This window comes from Leucopleurus acutus (assembly GCF_964270905.1).
Source record: "Leucopleurus acutus genome assembly, chromosome: 7".
In the NCBI taxonomy this organism is placed as follows: Eukaryota; Metazoa; Chordata; class Mammalia; order Artiodactyla; family Delphinidae; genus Leucopleurus; species Leucopleurus acutus.
Genome location: NC_139150.1, coordinates 70,692,234 through 70,712,703, shown reverse-complemented (window position 1 = coordinate 70,712,703; position 20,470 = coordinate 70,692,234). Strand labels below are relative to the sequence as shown.

Sequence of the window (20,470 nt, the reverse complement as noted above, 5' to 3'; positions counted from 1 at the left end):
GTGCCTATTCACAACGTAGTTCGTTTTTAAATAAATGATAAATGCGTGGCTATACCTGTTTCCAAGGCGCCTGGGTGTTAGGCCTCTCTGGTCCCAGCACTTGCCCCTCCTCGGGATCCCCTTCTCCCAAGTCCTCCCTGGACGACTTCAGGGTGGGGCTCTCCACTTCCCAGAGCTGGGCTGGGGTCGCAGCGGGTGTCCCCAGGACCCCAGAGTAGGAAGTGAGACTCGAAGTTGCTCGGACCTCGCCTCCTTCACCTCTCAACTCCAACCACCCTCCTTGACTCATCCCTCACCCTCTCAATTCTTAGAGACGCTTCGGATGCCGGAGATTTTATTGGCCGCTGGGGTAGGACACAGGCCCACTTATCACCTAACTCCGCGAACGCACCCAGCCCTTCTATTTTTAGCCTCGTCTGGGCCTCGCCCCTCACCCCAACTATTTCCGCAGGTAATATTTCATTAGAGTAACAGAGCAGAGCAGGAGTTAAACGCAGAGCAGGATGGGGGCTGCCCTGGGTGAGGAAGGGGTGGGGACAGGCGGAGTCTGAGTGGGCTTCGTGGCTTCCAGAGGGGTGCAAGGTATGACAGGGGACATCTCTGTGTCACCTCCCCCAGCGTGAAACTGACTAGGCCTTTTTTTCTGGAAGGGAGGGAGCGGGATGGGACAGGTTCACTCCGAGGCACTGAACGGAACGAGAGATGGTGAGGTGCACTTCCAAGACTAGGCGGCTATTCCATTACCTTCCAGGCTAGGTGGTGACCAGAGTATTGAAAGGCCTCGTTTTCTTTGTTTCTCTGTCTGGGGTGCAAGGTGGTATAAAGAATGGCCCGTCATATTTTTCTAGTGATGATGTCTCTCAATAGTTTTCTTCTTATACTGAAGCTTTCCTCATGTTTGTAAACTTTCTCCTTTAGTCAAGACATTCAAATAAAATCATTTATTAGAATGAGAAAACATGAGTCAGTATTAAAATAAGGTCAACTTCTATGTCAGTAAGCCAACCGATGGAGAAAACCTTAGGAATAAATAAAGGCTTTGTTCATAGGAGAAGGAAGGTCCTTTTAAAGACTGCTCCATCTTAGAAAATGCCCACCAATCTGGGGTCTCCGCAGAGTCACCATATCCTAATTCATGGTATTTCACTGTGTGTTCAGCAATCCCATGTGTATTGACAATTGTTGAATTTACTAAATGTCAATAACATTTGTTTTTTAAAGAAAGAAGGATTGAAGAAAATCTCTGCCTGTCAGTGCAGTTTTCTAGTTCATAAACCCTGGAATGATTGTTGCAGTTGGGTAGAACTACATAATCAGAAAGAAGTAATAAAGGAGAAAAAATTAAAATGTCAACTACAAGATTTAAAATTACAGTGCCTCAGAGGTCCTTTGAAAAAGAATAAGTTGATTTTTATTTTTTATCACAAATGACTTTTTAATTCTTCTTCAACTAGCTCTCAATTTTCCCCTTTACCTTCAAAAAGAAAATCTCAGAATTTATTTACATGGTTGCGAAGCCAGTAGGAGTTTTTTCTCAGGGAAAAAAAGTCTTGTAGATTGTAGAGGTTCAGAACTATATGAACAAAGACATGTAATCTCTTAAACAAATTGCAACTAATAAAATTGTGCAATCAGAGTGGTGTTAATATATATGCCCTTACTTTCTTAATTTAAGCATGAGAATAATGTGACGTCAAAGAAGTAAGGCAAAGGTTATCAGCAGCATCCTTACCTGGGCTGCTGTTTAAAATACATATTTCTGGAGCTCATCCTCAGAATATGTGATTCAGCAGATTTGCTATGGGTCCCAAGAATCTGCATTTTAAAGCATTTAAGGGGGATTCTGTTAGGAGGTGGCTCCTTGGGACAAATATGGCCAACATTGCTTTTTTAAACCTTATTTTTGCTCATTTATTTTTGAATCGAGGTTCAGCCTTTTAGATAAGATTTAAAATTTTAGAATCACACTTTGGGTGCCAGGAAGGACACTGAGAATCTGAATAAATCATTGGAGGAGCTATTTTACCAAATGAAGGATACCCTTTATTATTATTATGTGATCCTTCATCTGAATTGGAAAAAATTATCTCTTAGATGCCAGATCTCTACAATCAGAACACATTTTGGGGCGAAGAATGTAACAGAATACACTTGTGCATTAAAGCTTGTAGCACCAGCCAGAAAATTTCCACAAAAGACATCACCTATTTGAAACACTACATACACTTACTGTTGTTTACATAGGATGGATGGTCCTCGATAGATAGATAGATAGAGTAATAAGTAATAAGGGATTTCTTTTATTTTACTTTATCTTCCAAACCAGAAACCAGGCAGTAAACATAACAACGTAAAATTATGTAAGAGAAGAAAAAGAAAACATAAAAGTATTCCACAGATTTAAATTATATTTATTTATGATCAAGGCAAAATTGCAGTAGAACGTAGCCATAACAGAATAAAGCACTTATAGATAAAATGAGCAGTCTTTGTGTCTATAAAAGCACATTGATGAGGGAGAAATATGTAGAATAATGTAAGCTAAAGAATAATTTGCCATTATAAGTAAAACTAAAATATTATGCCTTCCAACTTATAATCATAATTTTTCTGCTTTTCAACTACACTTTTCTAATGTTACACCTGTTACTTTGCTGATGTATCGGGGGGAAAGCTTACGTTTTACTTTCTTTTTTTGAGTGCCACCATTTTCTTGCTCTGAATCTCTCAGGCTGCCAGACCATCTGACTCAGCAATTGTACAACTCTTTCACCCAATTTAAAGAAACAGCAGCTATCCAAACACAATGAATCCCCCCAGTTGCAAATCTTTCCCAACCTGTAGAACTAGCAGTATATTTTAATTCTGAAATAATTGTTAAATATACATACAACATGGGACACTTTGAATTTTACTCCATTCAATTTACATGCTGAATAATTGAAACTGAATATATTTTATGTAACACAATTTTTGAAAGAAGCTTATTGAAACTTTCTTCTAAAAGCATATGGTCAAGTTTGCTTTCTCTTTTCCCTCAAAATAATTATGAGGAGCTTAACAGTAATAGAGCACGTCAACTTACATTATCTTATTTAATTGTCACATTATCCTTATGTTTTAGGGATTTTATTGTCTCATTTCATGGACTGGAGACTGAGGCTCTGATAGGTTGCATGGTCTGTCAAAAGTCATTGACTAGTAACTCGTGCCAATTTGAACTAGGCGTGCTTCTTGCCCCAAATGCCCTAACTTAGCCCTTTATAACTGCCTCTTGAGTGAATACATGTTATATATATATATATATACATGCACATATATATACCTATATGTGTGTATATATGTATATGGTTTCAGATCCATCTCTTATAGTTAGTTGTTGTTTTGTAAATTGCTTAACTCCCTTGGATCTCTGTTTTACTCAGCATCAGCCACATATGTTCTAGCAAATATATATTTAATTAGGTGAATGAAAAGTTCTGAAAAATAGGGCAGTTTAATAACTGAAGTCCTAAAAGCCATTGAATCTCATAATAAAACAAGAAAATCAACTTCTTTCAGAAATTCATTTCTTGCCCAGAATAAAACTAATTCAAAACTCCCTTATAAATTAAGTATAAATTACTCACACTTCAATTTAAGAGCAGTAAATAGGAAACCTATGCACCAGCATAGGAATCACTTGAAGCACGAAGTAGAAATGTCACTTTCTTGGAATATATGAACTGTGATTAGATTCCATTTCCTTTACTTACTAGCTGTGTGGTATTAGGACTAAGTACTTAAAGCTCTCAATGCTTCCACTTTCTTATCTGTAAACCTAAGGTGGTACCCTATAGTACTCATCCATTAAGAACTAGATAAAATAGTATATGCAAAGAGATGTTTGCATATACTATCACATACATTTGTATGTATGATACATACATACAAATGTATGTATCACATACATTTGTCAATTATTGTTAAAGTGCCTAATTAAACTAATCCTTAGAAGCACATTAGTTTACTTTTACAGTAAATGCCTTCTTAACTATAATTTAATTATTTAGAGTAGCTAGAAATTCCTCAACTCCATTTTAAAGAACATGCATATCATAATAAAAATATATTTATTCAAATCCCTGGCATATTCCAAGGTGTCAGGTAAATTTGTACAAAAAATCATTGTAAACTTGTACAGAAGCCCAATATGATGGCCTTTACAGTGTGATTCTAAACTTTTCTAGTATTCGTAATTACTAAATAGCTATTAAATGATAGTCATGAACTTGTTTTCTAAGATAAGAAATTAAATTAGTTTTAGAAAACTGAAAAAAGTTATTAACTTACCTTCAATTTATCAAAAAATTCGATAACCCCAAATAATAATTTCTGGAGGGAACACTGAGATAATGGGCTCTCAATTCCTTCAGAACAGTTGCTGCAGTCTGAATATCTGAATCAATAGCTTCGGCACAGAATTTTCTAAAAACTCTTTAGTGTGAAGAGTGTGCATGCGTGTGTGTGTGTGTGTGTGTGTGTGTGGTGGAAGGAAAGAGGGGAAGAAGCATTAAAGTCATCCTCAAAACCTCCAAAATGTCTGCTTTGGAAGGTGGCCTGCAGCTATTATTCACATTTAGTAGGATATCAAAGAGACAAAATATGTTAAATATACTTCCTTAGGCAAAATTGACTTAGGTATATAAAATTAGTGCAGAGAAACATAAAGTATGCTCTGTTATCATTGCCTTTAAAAAATGAAGTCTGGGAGTTATCATCTTAACCATAAGAAAGAGAAATATAAAACTATACCCTCAACCCTGAGACTCAAAGGAAAACATGAGTGCGAATGTTAAATCTGTAAGTGAAAGGTGCTAAAACATGAATAGGAAGCATTTTCTGATTTATTCAGGATTGATGTATATCATCATGAAGTTGATTCCTTCCAGAGGAGTTTAATCCCATATTGGGTGAAGAATGTGACTCCAGGAAGAGTGATCCAACACAGAAAATTTTCTTATGATCTTTTACAATATCAGAGGATAATTTGGCTTCAGAATTTTCAGAAGTCCAGGAAAGGCAAAAAAAAAAAAAAAAAAAAAAGATAACAGTTAGACTCTAGAACTCCAAGAAGGCAGGCTACTCTTAAGGGATAGTTGTGGGGAGGGTGGTAACTAGGTCTCCCTTTGAAGAGGAAAGCTTCAATATAGATGTTTCCCCAAAATCAGAGTATCCTAAATCATCGTTAAACCCAGTCAATCAACCATGAACACTCAACTTCCACCAAGAGTGAAAACTGAACACAATATTACTGCTCTGTGAGTTTCACTTTCTCAAGGCAATAATAGCACATACGAGCAGCAGCAGGATAGGCAGAAATGGAATACTGTATGTGTTCAAGGTTAACAATTAAGAGAGCAACACATGTTTGAAAGGAGAAAATCTGTGCAATCAGGGAGGAAAACGAGGGAGGTTGGGAATAGAGGTTTAGAGAAGGTAAACTTTATAATTTCTCCTATAATTTTGCCTATAGCTTCCTCATTGTACTTTCTACTTGAACTGCACTCCAAGGACTGGCTGTGGGTAGCAATGAACGCAGAGGAAACATTGAACACAGTGACACACTCCATCATCACTTCCCATGATTTCATGAAAGTTTTTGTGGAAGTACTTTTATTATAACACAGCCAACTTTATTACAAAGAAGCTCTGTTTTCATGGGGTTAGAATCAAAGAAGACAGAGTTTATCACACTTTCTGGAAGGGAGTTTGCTTGTTCAAACCACAGATACCTGCCAGAATGTATAGTAATGAGAAAAAAATACCCAAGAGGAAATTGACTTTGATGGCCTAAATGAATAAGAAGATAGTAAATGTCATATCCTTAAAAAAAAAAAAGTAAGTTCCATTTATTGAGAGCCCACTGTGTGCCTAGATTTTTCTATACCTGACATTCTTTATTCCTTATAATAACCCTATGAACTATGTTTTATTCCCCACTTTGAGAGGTGAGGAAATGGAGGCTCAGAAAGTTTATGTAATTTATTCAAGTCGGCAGAACTGGTAAATGAGGGATGAGGGCTACCTGAGTATGAAGACTGAGATTGTCCCATTATCTATGCTGCATTTGTGTCTTCTCCAAGATTATTATTTAAGGCTGTGGTTGGCATCCTCACCAACCACATTTGTCGCAGTCAGTGTAAGTAGCTGTGGCCATAGAAAGAACATGAAGAGAGGACTGGGTTTAAGACCTGCAGGAAACACTTATTTGCTGGGTAACCATGGCAATGCACACCCCTCCATTTCCTTATCTATAAATCATAGGGGTAGCTTTATGAAAAACAATTTTTCAATATGTGTCACAAGACTTAGACTCTTTGAAAACCTGCAGTACTATTTGTTGTAGCAATTAGAAACACCTTAAATATATGACAACAGGAGCATCAGTAGGTAAACTGGAGCTTTTTTTCCCCAGTGGAGTATGTTGTAGCTATTAAAAGTAGTGTTTATAAAGCAATTTTGGAGAATTTGGGAAAATGCTCTAATGATGAGTGAAAGGAAAAACTCATTTCAAAATTGTATTATATCCACAAGCACTGAGCAAGGATAAAAGACAGGAAGGAAATATTTCAAAATGTTATTGTTTCCGTGTAGTATAATTTTTCATTTTCTTTATGAAGCTCATTTCTTACATTTTTTTACATATGTGAACTATAATCAGGAAAAAATCATTCAAAAATGAGAGGACTGGATTAAGTCACTTTGAGGGACTTCAAGATCCAAATTTCTGTCACTATGTGTATGATTATCCAAGAATAATCACACAGAAGCACAGTAATTCCCGAAGGTGGAAATCCTGTCACCTTGGGTCCAGAATTTACAACCTGCCTGATGGCACAGTTCTCAAAGAAAAGAAAGCATTGCTGAGTTGTCCACCATGTCCTGTACAAATCAATCAGCAGGGAAACATAGTGGGGAGAGTGTGCACCTCTCAGACAGAACTGGGAACCTTGAGCTTGGACTCCATCTCCTTGTACCTTATGACTTAAGCACTCTGGGCTTCTTTTCTAATTAATGAAGAAAGGATACTACTCTGTATTCCACAGGACAGTCATGGGATTACAAATGACATATGTAAAGCTGCTTAATGCTTATCACATAGTTGGGGTTCAATAAATGGTAGCCATTATGATTTTGCTGGCAACTTTGAATGAATTTTCTATTGTTTCTGTTTCTGTCTGTCTGTCTCTCTCCTGTAATTATATGCTTTACTTATTTTTTCCCTCAGGATGAGGCTAATTCTAATTCTCCATATCTGTGCATGTAAACAAATTATGCACGTATGCACACAAATACATACTGTATCTATTTATATATATATATATATATATATATATATATACATACCATATATACATAAAGAGAGAGAGAGAGAGACACACACACACACAGTGCTAGTCTTTTAGTTTTTTTCAACTGGCCAAGTAGCCACAAATAGGCATAAGTAATTCAACAAAAGAAACTTCTCAACAAACAAAAACAGACATTTACAAAACAATTGAGTTAGGGAGTGATTGTTTTCATGAGCTTCAAAGGTTCCTCATTTCACAAGACTCCACTCTAGAGATATTTTTAAGAGTAAACTCCTTACATAGATTTAAAATTACATTTGTTTTGCACACAATTTAGAAAAGACATCTGCTATATAACAAGTTATCCTCAAAATGATCTTGGGAAGATGATGATAGATACTACAGATTCTATACCCAGTTAATACTTTGGAAAATAAGACTGAAAAATTAGGACTTACCTATAATTATGTATCAGGTTTATAATAAGTTAAAGGGATTTTGAGTTTTGTGCTCTTTGCCCAAATCCTGTTTGAGCAGGAAAATAAATTTTACAATAACTGAGTGAAAGTGAAAAGAGCTATCATAGAGTCCCTAAAAGAGTGCCTTATTCGTAGCAGATACTCAATAATTGTGCTGTATTAAATTTAGTTAGAGAATAGTAAAAAGGTAAAGAAAATATCCTCCATCTTGAATTTTCCAAAGATCTAATCCCTGGGGGCACATTCCTGTGTCTTAACTAACCTGTGACAGAGGTCTGCTCTTTTTCTCAGAGGTCTCCCTTTTTGTTAAAGTTACCTTTTATCCTTGCGGAAAAATAAATAATTAAAGGAAAACCTTGCATTCGTTGCCATTTTTCACCCAAGAAAGTCCTTCCTTCCCATTTAAAATACCCAGATCGGACACTGAGCCCTTAGAATTCTTACCCAGGGGCACTTTGAGGGGCACTTTCCTTAGCTGAACAACTATCTCTTGAGGCACAGTTGTTATTATGCCCACTTTGTAGATGCAGATATCAAAGCCAGAATAAAGTATTACTTTCTCAAGGTAATAAAGTCGGTGGTGGAGCTAGGCCTGTGGTCTTTACTTTGGCAACTCTTTCTATATTAAAAGGGTACATGAAATTATTCTTCCGTTGCTTTAGTCTTCAAATAATCCTCTACTGCACCCAGCATTCCACCCTAGAGCCCATCTATTCAGGCTTAACCCAGCTATGTCCAGAAGCTCCATTAACAGAGCATACCTGCTCTGATAAGCTATTTCCTAAGGAGGTCTTGTTAATTATTGGATCCTCTCCAGACCCTGAAATCAACATCTTTTTCCTGGTAACACAGGTCTGAATTGTCAGTTGTCAGAGTGCATCCTCCTTCTCCTATACTGTTAATGTAGGCTCCCCTAAAGCGTGCATTCCAATTCCGGACCAACTTCCTCCTCCAGAGAATCAAACATGTCGATGGTTGCTACCAATTTACCCTCTTGACTAAGGACCCTTCTTTTTTTGTATACACAACTTAAAGCCAAGTGCCTGACATATAGTATGAACTCAGTTACTCTTTGTCAAATAAGGTTATGAATGATGGTTTTCAGAAAAGCAATGCTCAATGCTTATTTGTCTAATAAAATGTATTATGTTTACTTAATTAATTATATGGCTAATATATGCATATAGTACAAAATCCAAACAATACAAGTTGTAGAGTGTGACAAGAAAATCACATGCCCATCCCAGTTCCCCATTTCTTCTCCCCACAGTTAACAGACTTTTCTATATCTGTGCAGAGGTATTCTATATATATTTTATTTTTAACCTCAAACTATATTTTGAACAATTCTTTTATAACAATACTAATATTAAATATGGTAAACAGATGTATGCTTTTGTGTGTATTGCCTCACTTGATATAATAACCTCATGAGATATAAAGGTAGAGCAAGATAGAGTCCATTTTAAGGATATGGACGTTGAAGCTAAGAATAGCCTCAAAGGATTTCACAATCAAAAAGCATGTTGATAGACAGTCAAATCAGGACTGTCACTTGGTCCCAGTTCAGAGCTGTTTATCCAATACCCTTTATTTTCCTCATAAAATGATGTTAGTTTACATATGATGTATTTGCATATTATGCATATCATACCTTGCCAATCCTGCAGTGCCTTGTAAGAACCAGAACCTAATTTCAGAATACTACCTTCTCAAATGTCTTTCTTTCTCTTTCTGGTGATGTGTTGAATTAATGTTCACATCTAGAATACTATTCTTGGATTTGTAGGGTCACAGGAGCACCATCATTGCAAGGCTTCCTTTAATTTAAAGAGTCAGGTGCCCCTCTAGTGTCACCGACCCTCAGCTGGGTTCTCCAGGCTGATGAAAAGCCTTCTAAGTCCGACTTAGCCCATCCCTCTTTCCTCATAACATATCCTAAACCTTCAGCACTCTCACTTCCTAGCCCACCATCTTATCATCACTGAAAACAAGCCAGCCTCTTTGTTCATGGAAGGAAGTGTTTCAACTTCCTCCCTGCCCTGACCTTTTCTCCCTTCTCAAATCTAGCTGAATCTCCTGCATCCAAATTTGTGATGACTCCCTGTGCCTTATATTCCTTTGCTTCCTTACTTTTTAGATGGCTCAGGTCCTCAGAAATACCCTATCTTGCCTATGTCCTCAGTGTCTCTTTTTTTTCTCTCTCCTAACTGTTCTTCCTGTCACCTGGCACTTTTCCTTTAGGGTACGTGTGTACTCAGGCCTCTTGCACCTTCCCTCTGCCTCCCCTCACCACTCACTGCCTTGAGCTATCACAGCTAACCTGTGAAAGAGTAGCCTGCACAGAGCGTCCCCACTTCCTCGGCATCCCATTCACTCCTGGTTTTCCTCCTGACACTCTGAGCAGCACTTAGCAGACGCCTTTGCAGGCTTTTCTTCCAGAAGTTTATTTTTCCGGTTTCTCACCATGCATCCCAGTAAATTACTTTCAGTTTTCCCAAACTTCTTTGCTCTCACTTCTGCCTGGAACATCTTTCTTCTTCTTTTCCATCTTTATACTCCTACACTTTTCAAGACTAAGGTGAGCTTCCAGCATCCATGAAGACTTTGCCTAAGCCACCAGAATGAGTTTGGTTCCATTTGCATTTTCTTGTGTCATCTTCTGTTTCCCTTTGCTCTTCTACACACATTACACATTTGTGTGTACACATTACACACATTATTTAATCCCTACAACAACTCTTTGAGGCGAGTACTATTATCCCAGTTATACAAATGAAAAAACTGAGGTCCAGGTACATTAAGTTACTTTGTTATAGAGCAATTAAGTGAAAAGTGTAGATCTGAACCCAGGCATTCCAACTCAAGCCCATATGTTTAACATCTTCTACCCACCCCCTGCACTCTACCTTTAACCTGTGAGCTTGTTGAATGAACATTCATTTTTTTAAATGAATAATCTTAAAAAACTGATCAGAATTGAGACAGGTTTTTATTTCATAGTATAGATTTTCAAAACTGCCAACACAACACAAACCTAAATAAGGCCATGACATCCTCAGGGAAGAAGAGAAGAAAGAGAGTTTGAGGAGGGTAATGGAAATAACCAACAAACTTTAGAATTTTGGAAGCTTTTTGACATACATCGTCTTATTTTATCATTCCATGAAATATATTATGACTCCATTTTACACATGGGGAATCTGAGACTGGGATAACCAGCACCAGGATCCTGGGCTTTATATTTTATTTCTTCTGAGGATTTTCCCCTCAGGTCTGAGCTGATATACATGAGTAAATTGGGAGTTTGGTAGTTCTTTAAAAGAAAAACTAGGAAAGCTTTCATACTATTATTAACTACTTATTTACACAAGATTTCCAGTGGAGTATGGGATCAACTTCCAGAACAAAGGGGCCGTACTCAAGGATACCATAATCTTTGGGGAACTCAACTGTAAGTGCTGGAGCTAATGCATACATGTCTAAAACCTGCTCTTGAAGAAAGTCAATCTCCATGTCTGTATATAACGCATCCAAGGGATGTTTTTATATGGTTTTATCACCCATTTCCTCCAGTAACCGTCCAATATATTGTATGAGAGTTTAAAGAGTTCCTGATGTAGGAATCTATAGTTGAGTTTTAGAAGAATTTCTGAATTCCCTAAAAGTTATATGTGCCAGTGAACACACTTTTTAAATAAAATTGCATACTTTATTTTTTGAGGAGAGGATATATAGCTTTCAACAGGTTCTCCAAAGGGCCTACTCTCCCTGCCCTAAGATTAGGAACCATCATTTTAGTGATGAGAACTAATTTTGAACTAATATTAGTTATATTATATTATATATTAGTTATATTATATATTATATTATATATAATATATATAATATATATATTAATATATATATTAGTTATATATATATATATTAGAACTAATATTAGTCCAAAAAGCCGGACATATTACAAGGGAAATCTATTCCCTCCATCCCATCACCACAACGGCTATTTTCCCCTCCCCCATGATACAATACCTTAAGCTACATTAAAAGAATTTTATGTTCTCTACCACAGTTTGAATTTTCCACACCATTGTTCCCCTAATGATTGAGAGGTGCCTGGAGGAAAATATAAATGGCACAGTGATGGATTTTTCTAATGGATTTGATACCCCATAAGTGTTTTAATTGGCATCACTTAAAACTTCATGTGTTGCCTAATCTAACAGCAACTGAAAGTACAGTCAGGTATTCTGGGTCTTCAGGAGGAGTCAAGTCTGTCATACGGAGTGAAGTAAGTCAGAAAGAGAAAAACGCGCATATATATGGGATCTTAAAAAAAGGTTCTGAAGAACCTAGGGGCAGGAAAGGAATAAAGACACAGATGTAGAGAATGGACTTGAAGACACGGGGAGGGGGAAGGGTAAGCTGGGACAAAGTGAGAGAGTGGCATGGACATATATACACTACCAAATGTAAGATAGATAGCTAGTGGGAAGCAGCCGCATAGCACAGGGAGATCAGCTCGGTGCTTTGTGACCACCTAGAGGGGCGGGATAGGGAGGGTGGGAGGGAGAAGCAAGAGGGAGGAGATATGGGGATATATGTATAGCTCATTCACTTTGTTATAAAGTAGAAACTAACACACCATTGTAAAGCAATTATACTCCAATAAAGATGTTAAAAAAAAAAAGAGGAGTCAAGCAGGTACTGAAACATAACTTTTAAAATAGAGCTGGGTTATGTATTAGACAGATGAAGCATGTGATTAAGGCATCTGCAAAGCCTAAGCAACCCAGTCTTTTAAAAAAGTATATATATGTGTGTGTGTGTGTGGTGTGTGTGTATATATATGTGTGTGTGTGTGTGTGTGTAATAACCACAGGATAAATTAGAAACTTGGATTTTCTTTTGCTTATTATCCTCTTCATTCTGTTAAACTTTTCATTAAAAATGTCGGCTTTTGGAGGATGTCTATCATTGTTTCGGTGATTAAGGTCTTCTTGCCTTCCCTTTTATATAATATGGATAATTCTACCCGAAGCATTTTCTTCTTTGTGTCTCATAACAGGATTGCAAAAGAATCCTCAAAATGGATAATTTAAGAGCTAACAGGCATTAGCTTAGGATGTGTGACACTGTTCTAAATACTTATGCGTATATCAATTCATTTAAAACTCAGAACAGTCCTGTGAAGTAGGGACGACTCTTATCCCCCCCCCCCCCGCATTTTATAACTAAGAAAATTTTAAGGTTTTTCCAGTAGGAAGGAGAGGTGTAGGGGGAGGGACAGAAGCGGCGCCAGGACAGTGTGTGAGCCTGGTCTCTGAATCAACTCTGAATGCAACTCTGCCCCTAGAGCGCTGAGCACTTTTTCTGGTCTAGGAGGAATTATTTATTAAGAACGGAGCCTATCAGCCCAGTGACTCCCTTGCCACTTTCCTATCTGCTTATAGGCAGAAATCTCCACCATCCCTGTTAAATAGACCTCATCTTCTCGGAGCCAGCCCGTATACTAGGCACTAGTACCAGGCATTGTGTAAGCCTCGGAAACGCTCTCTCCCGACATCCGTTTTCATGTGTGTGGAGGGAGGGAGGCACAGGCTGGCGGGTGAGCCCACTCTCCAAAATGAACGTTTGAGCTAGAATTTCTGGCATAACAGAGCCAGCGCGCGATATCCAATTGCTGAGTGTTGGAGGGGGAGTGTGTCGTCTGAAAGAAGGGAAGGCTCATGGTGGCATGGGTGATATCGATCCTCGGCTCTTACCGCGAGGACAGGCTGGCCGTTTCTTCTGATTAAAAGAGGAAGCAATACTTTGCCTAGGACACCAAACACATTGGTTCGAACTTGGCAGTTAGGAATCCCGTGCAGCTCTCTAATGCCAGGCAGGGTGTACACGCAAGGAATTTCGCTTTGGTGGAACGAACTCGCTCAGAGCTGCGCGTGCGCCTCTGCTGGGGGTGGGGGCGCAGCGCTGGGAGGAGGGCGCGGGGGACGCGGGGAGGGGGGCAGGTGGGAGGGCCCTGGGTGCCCTCCAGCCGGGGCTCCGCCGCGCTCCAGGGGCGGACCGCTTCCGGCCGGTGCCCCCAGGCGGGCGGGCGGAGGACTCGTGACTGCGGAGGCATGAAGTGGGGGCCCATTCAGCGGTGTCTCATTTGCAGCGCGTTGGGAGCAAAAGGCGCCTCCTGGAAGAACGCGTGGAGGGCGCTCTCCGGGGTGGAAAGAGTCCGCGGGAGGAGTCGAGGAGCGGAGTCTGGGGGCCGCTTCCGCGGGCCCTGGAGGAGGGAAAAGGAGGGGCGGGCTGCTCCCGGGCGGCCGGGGCGGGCCGCCTGCACTCCGAGGAGGCGGGAGAGGGAGAGTGAGGGAGCGAGGGGCGAGCGTTGGGGAGCAGCATGGAGACCTCGGCTGACCGGCTGGCCACCGCCGCCGCCCGGGGCCGGGCTGACGAGGTGCGAGCGCTGCTCGAGGCGGGGGCGCCGGCCCACGCGCCGAACCGTTACGGTCGGAGCCCGATTCAGGTAGGTCGGCAGGCCTGCCGCGGGAAGGTGGAGGCGGAGCGGGGCGGGGGGATGGCGGGCGACTTAGAAGGACGAGGTTGGCCGGTGGATCGGAACCAGGTAAGCGTTTCTTGGTAAAGGGGAGACTTCCTGGGAAGTTTTCAGACGGAGGTCGGAGTCGGAGACCTCCTCTCGGCGACGCCCAGGGGGCTCAGGAAGCCACCGGAGGACTGAAAGGCACATGGGGTTCAGATCTCTAGACTGGTATGAAGATCTAGAGGGGAGAGCCTATTTGTGTTCATATAAACCGAGGTATATTCTTCATCAGATGCGAAATTGACGAACATTTGGGGTAAGAGTTTAAAGAAATGGAAGATTTGCTGGACCACTTAACCCCGAACTCACTGAATGGGGAATGGAGCTGATCATCTTCTTTGTTGGGAGTGGGGGGAGGGATTTCAGTGGAAATCTCCTGCTGTGTATGTTGGAATAAAGGTCGATTGAAATTTTTCAGAAGTAACTACACATCGTGTTTGTTTTTTTTAACCGAGTAAGGAAAATATATGCTTGTTAGGAAATAGACATATCTGAAGAAAAACGTTAATGCAACCTTGCCTGAAATAATGCTGTCAATTTAGTTAACCACTTGGGGAGTATCTCCTATCATTTTGGGTATTTTAAACTTACTTGATATAGGTTAATTTATTTGAGAGTTTTCAATTCCTCAGAGTTTAAAAATGTCATTTCTCCCCTCCCCACTCTAGTTTTGTGTGTGTGAGGGTGTGTTGAGTTCGTTTTTCTGTTGTTTTTCGCCTTCACTAACTTCCTAAATCTGAGGCTAAAGACACATTCTTCTTGGCAGTCACTACCCTTGTTTTACGCCCAGTTTTGACAATGATTTCTGATTCTGAAAAACAAAATTTATATGAAGCAAATGCACATTGCAAAAACTCCAGCCTAACAAGACAAAGGAAAAGTAACTCCACTTGGAACTTAACAGATTTCACAAGTGAATCTTCCTTTCCTGAAACAATGCTACACAGGATAAATTTTACACACTTTTAGATACAGATATAAAAATAAAACTAAAATACCTTCAAATTTGAGATTATTTGGGATTTGAAATGTGGAGAGATTTGGGGAGAGAAAGGTTGAATGGTTGTAGAAGAGAAGCATTGAGTCCTTTTTAAAAAATGCATGCCTGAGTCATAATTGGATATCTCTAAAATTTTGCCAGCACCTTGCAGACTGGGCGTTCAGCCTTCGAGTTCTAGAAGGTGTTAGATGAGACCTTATTGTTTAAATACAAAAAGAAAGTTGGATAATTAATTTTAAATCATTTTTAAAATAGGATAAAAGCATAAACAAAAGGGGGTATGATTTTAGTTTTGAACCCTAACCAAATTTGTGTTTAATAGAAAAATACTTAGTTTATAGAAAAATTTTAATTACTAAATTAAATTTAGGTCATCAAGTTAACTTAGGCACCCTATAAATATTAGTTTGTTTGATTAAGTTTCTTTTTGCTTTGGATTGCTATTGTTTAAGTATTTAAATGTTATGTTACTGTGGCATATAATAAAACATTTAAAACCAATTTTATGACTAAGATGAAGGACTTTATTTATCCAACCCAACTAATATATTTTCATTTGCATTATATACAGGAATGGAAGTGTACAGACATGTACTAGCTCTGGCACTTGCAGTAGAGCTTCCAAAACATTATGACATCATCCTTGGGTGTGGCCCCTTTGTTTTGGAAATTAACCCATAATCTATTAGAAATCTAATAGTGTAAATAAGTAGTTAATAATATTGTGACAGTTTCACCAGTTTTTCTTTTAAAACTATTCTTTCTTCTAATGCACTGCATTAGTTTTTCTTTCTTTTTGTAGCTGTAAGTTGGTTCACTTATATTTTCTCTCTGTCTTTTTGACTTTCTCCAGGACAGGAATCAACAAACATACTGTAACTTGGTATGATTCTGTTACGATTGGTTTGGACAGATTAATTTGTGTTTAATACAGAATGTAACTAAAAATAAGTAATTCCTCTTTATACAGTCACTATGGTCTAGCTAATATAACCAAATAATGGTTACCGTAAAAAAAGAATAGACTACCACCACCACGCACCATGTAACACTCAAACTGTAAGGTTGCCGTGATTGTGAACACCATTTCAAAATTCCTCTTTAGTAATGGCTTTGTATCAAAGATTATTTAGGAGCCAAATGAGGTGAGCACCCCCCTACTTAGTGAACTCTCAGAGTGTAATCTTGGAAGGTGTCTGAGTTTCCTATTTCTGCTATAACAAATTACCACAAATTTAGTATCAACATAAATTTACTATTTTATGTTCCTGGAAGTCAGAAGTCTAAAATGGATCCACGGGGTTGCACTCCTGTTGGGAGTTCTAAGGAAGAATCCATTTCCTTGTCTTTTCTAACGTCTAGTGACAGTCAACTTTCCTTGGCTCTTGGCCCCTGCATCTTCTCTCTGACCTCTGCTTCCATTCTTATATCTTCTCTCTGACTGTGTCCTTTTTATAAGGAAACATGTAATTAAGTTGAGCCCACCCTGACAATACAAGTTAATCTCCCTCAAAATCCTTAATTTAACCACATCTGCAAAGTCCCCTTTGCCATATAAGGTAATATATTCACAGCTTTTGAGTGTTAGGAAGTGGACATCTTTGGGGGGCATTATTTAGTTTACCAGAAGAAGGAATTTTAGGGCTGGTTAGACAAACTTTCTCATTTTATTCTTAAAGAAATTGAAGTTTAACGTTCAGGGAAACCAAGGGTAGCTTAAAGTTTTGCAAGAATTAAGTTTTTGTCATTTTTTTTTCTTTTTCATTTTTGCTTTTAAACAATTACCACGTTCTGGGCTTGGATATACAGCAGTGAACCATAGAAAATCTCTGAGCCTTACATAATTTCATATCAAAATGAGGAAGAAGATAGAGGAGGTTAGCCTGTAGTAAAAGCCAGCTTGTTCCTCACCCTTTTGCTGTTGTCTGTGACTCTGGCAGTTTTCTGTGCGTGGCTGGAACCCTGCAGAACGTTGGAGAATATAACAGAATGTGTACAGAAAAATGGAATAGGTAGGAGAACTGGCTAAGCGAGCTGGTAACTGAAAGAAAGTAGTAACTAGACACCTGTGGCTTGTAAGGGCGTCTGCACGGGCTGGGGGCTCCGCAAATAGTTTCTTTAATCCTGCCCTTGTCCCCACCACGGTCCTGACCGCTCTGCTCTCTCCGGCAGGTCATGATGATGGGCAGCGCCCGCGTGGCCGAGCTGCTGCTGCTCCACGGTGCGGACCCCAACTGCGCGGACCCCGCCACCCTCACCCGACCCGTGCACGACGCCGCCCGGGAGGGCTTCCTGGACACGTTGGTGGCGCTGCACCGAGCCGGGGCGCGGCTGGACGTGCGCGACGCCTGGGGCCGCCTGCCCGTGGACCTGGCTGAGGAGCGGGGCCACCGCGACGTCGCCCGCTACCTGCGCGCGGCTGCAGGGGGCACCGAAGGCGGGAGCCACGCCCGCGCAGACTCCGCGGAAGGTCCCGCAGGTGAGGTGGCTGATCCACGAGTTTGAACTCAGCTTCCGCAGCCCAGCGCACTCACTTTTCGGAAGAGAAAGTTGGGCCCAGGAGACTAGGGTATTTGGTCCTACCTCAGCTCACCCTGCCAACCCGTGGGACAACTCCAGTCTCCCGATCGCGCTGCCTCGTTAGGACTGCAGACGGGAAATAGCCCAGGATGGACTGTCGCACGTTAAAGCCCATCCCATAAGCCGTGCCTCCCATCCCCTAAACACTTGAGAACCAGACGGTGGAAAATTGAGCACTCCGGAGGCTAGAGGTCTAGTGGCCCCTCTTCCTGCAAATTAGCTGGCTAGCTGCATCCTTTCAACGGCCCCCAGTTTCCCCACTAGTTTAACAAGGTCGCTGAACCAACCCTGGAATTTCCAAAGCCAACTGCGCGTGGCATCATCTGGCAGAGATCTATCATTCCCGGCTCTATTGCAAAACTCTGCTAAATCCGACCTTCCGCTCTATGCGGTGGAGTTTTTCAGAGCTCCCCCAGTGGGTTCTGAGGGCGACTGGGATGGAGACCTCGCCAACTCTCGCAGTCTGCACACTGGGATTCGCTGCACTCTCTGAGAAACAGAGACTCTCTCAAGCTTTTCCCTCTCTGAAGCATTCTGTTATGATGGATATGTGGACCTCCTTCCCTTTTCCTATGACCACGAGGACTTCTTTTCCCTTGGCCCATTTCCCCCACCTCACTCCTACCTGCTTAAAGTACCAACTTTACTCTGACTTTTTTCTGAAGGGGGAATCATTTTATCTACCTATCTATCTACCTACCTACCTACCTACCTACCTATCTATCTATAGCAATATACGAAATTACGCGAAAATTTAAGGTAAACTCTGACTTCGAAGAGACTGAAATCTATCGTATTTTGGCTCAGAACTGGGGCACTAGGCTCCCTGTGCCTTAGGCGAGCCTAGGAGGACAGAGTAGAAAGGCTTGCTCTGGACCTTTGGGAGATGTCTTGAGTGCTAGGCCTTGGGTGTGAGAGGCACCCATATCTCCTTTAGCCTGCCACCCTCTCTCTCCTCCAGCTGAAGCTTCCGTTTGGAATGCGGCATAGGACTAGGGGCCAATCACAGGGCTGTTGGGCGGAGCAAGAACTGGGAAGAGCTGAAGAGAAGGATTTAGATGATCGAGTTGGGCCACAGGCAAATGAATAATCGAACCTAAGATATTTAACCCAGGTACACACGATCCCTCCCTCCTTCCCTTCCTCCCTCCCTTCCTTCCTTCCTATTTTTTAAGTTCCTACTTGCGTGATCAGCCCCGTTCTAGATCAGACACAAAAGTGAATAGGACAAAATGGGAATCCTGCCCTCACAGAGCTTACATTCTGGGAAGTAGATTTTTAAGCAATATAACTGTATTTCGAAGAGTGAGTTTGTAAAACCGATGTGGTGGATAAGAGTGAAGTGTGAATAGGCGAGGAGACTATCTTAAGAGTGGTCAGAGAACCTGAGTCATGAGAAGAGATTAGCCACGGGAGGCAGAGAGACTCGAGTGCAAAAACTTACATGAAAAAGAGCGTGGCAGTTTAAGAGGACCCAAAGGCCAGCTGGAGCGAGTACACAACGAGATCAAAGAGGAGGGCAGAGGCCAGATAACGTAGTAGTGACCCTGTAAGTCAAAAAAAAAAAGGATGTTAAGTAAAAACATGGATTTTGTTCTAGAAACGTTAGGAAGCCATTAGCAGGTTTGGGAGATAGGGTCTGGGAAAGAAGATACGACTGGAACGAAAGGTTCTCACACTGCGGAACGCCCCTGAGACTGAGGTGCTCTCTGGTTATGCGAGTTCGCCGAATCGCTGTGCGTCAGGTGCAAGAGATACCTGGGGACGTTCGAAGGGCAAGGCGACCCCTTCACCTCCAGTCGCCTGGCATTATGTGTGGCAAACAACTTGGCACTCGTTATAGACCTGCTTGGTTCTCGCAACCCCGCAGGTTGCGCGGCTGCTCTCTCCCTGCCCTCGTCGGGCGGGTCCCGAGAGCGGGAGCGGCCTGGCGAGCCCGGAGCAGCCCGGCGGGTCAAGCGGACGCGCTGCGAGATCGGGAAGGCTCGAGAGTGCGGCGGCGGCTGGGAGGGTCCAGACTCCCTAGACAGACGCTGGGCTGAGGGTTGGTGGATGTTAAGAAGCTGTGTCTGCATAGCCAGTGGGGGGCTGCGAGAGAGGAGGGAGGGGTCGCACGTCTTTGACTTCTGGTTTCTAATGTCTTTTTTCTTTCTGCCGTCTACAGACAGTCCCGCCCTAAAGAATCCTTGAAATCTAGAGACACTTCGACTACGTATTTGATCTTCAGTCGTCGAAGTTTGAATACAAGAACTACCCCCACCATATCTGTCTTTCCTGCGTAGTTCCAATTCATCAAATAACGCTTTTTAAAAATTGGAACTGCCTCCCCCTTCCTTCCCTTAAATTTTGCTATAAAATTAAAAAAAAACAAAACCCGACACTGTTCTTGTCTTTTCATCGTGTTGGAGTTTTCGGGAGTCAGTACTCAGGCTCTGGGAACACATCTAAGCGGGCACTTCCTCTTTCGAGCCTCGCACCCGCCAGG

The 20,470-nt window shown here is 41.2% G+C and overlaps 1 protein-coding gene across 1 annotated transcript; it reads left to right on the top strand.

The window, feature by feature from the left end:
* The first annotated feature begins 14,201 nt into the window (after positions 1-14,201).
* On the top strand, positions 14,202-20,249 carry LOC309964551 (cyclin-dependent kinase inhibitor 2A-like). Its single transcript, XM_082843682.1, has 3 exons — positions 14,202-14,330; positions 17,578-17,884; positions 20,150-20,249. Exons 1-3 carry the CDS (start codon positions 14,205-14,207, stop codon positions 20,173-20,175), a joined length of 459 nt encoding a protein of 152 aa, XP_082699808.1. The 5' UTR covers positions 14,202-14,204; the 3' UTR covers positions 20,176-20,249.
* The last annotated feature ends 221 nt before the right edge of the window (positions 20,250-20,470 follow it).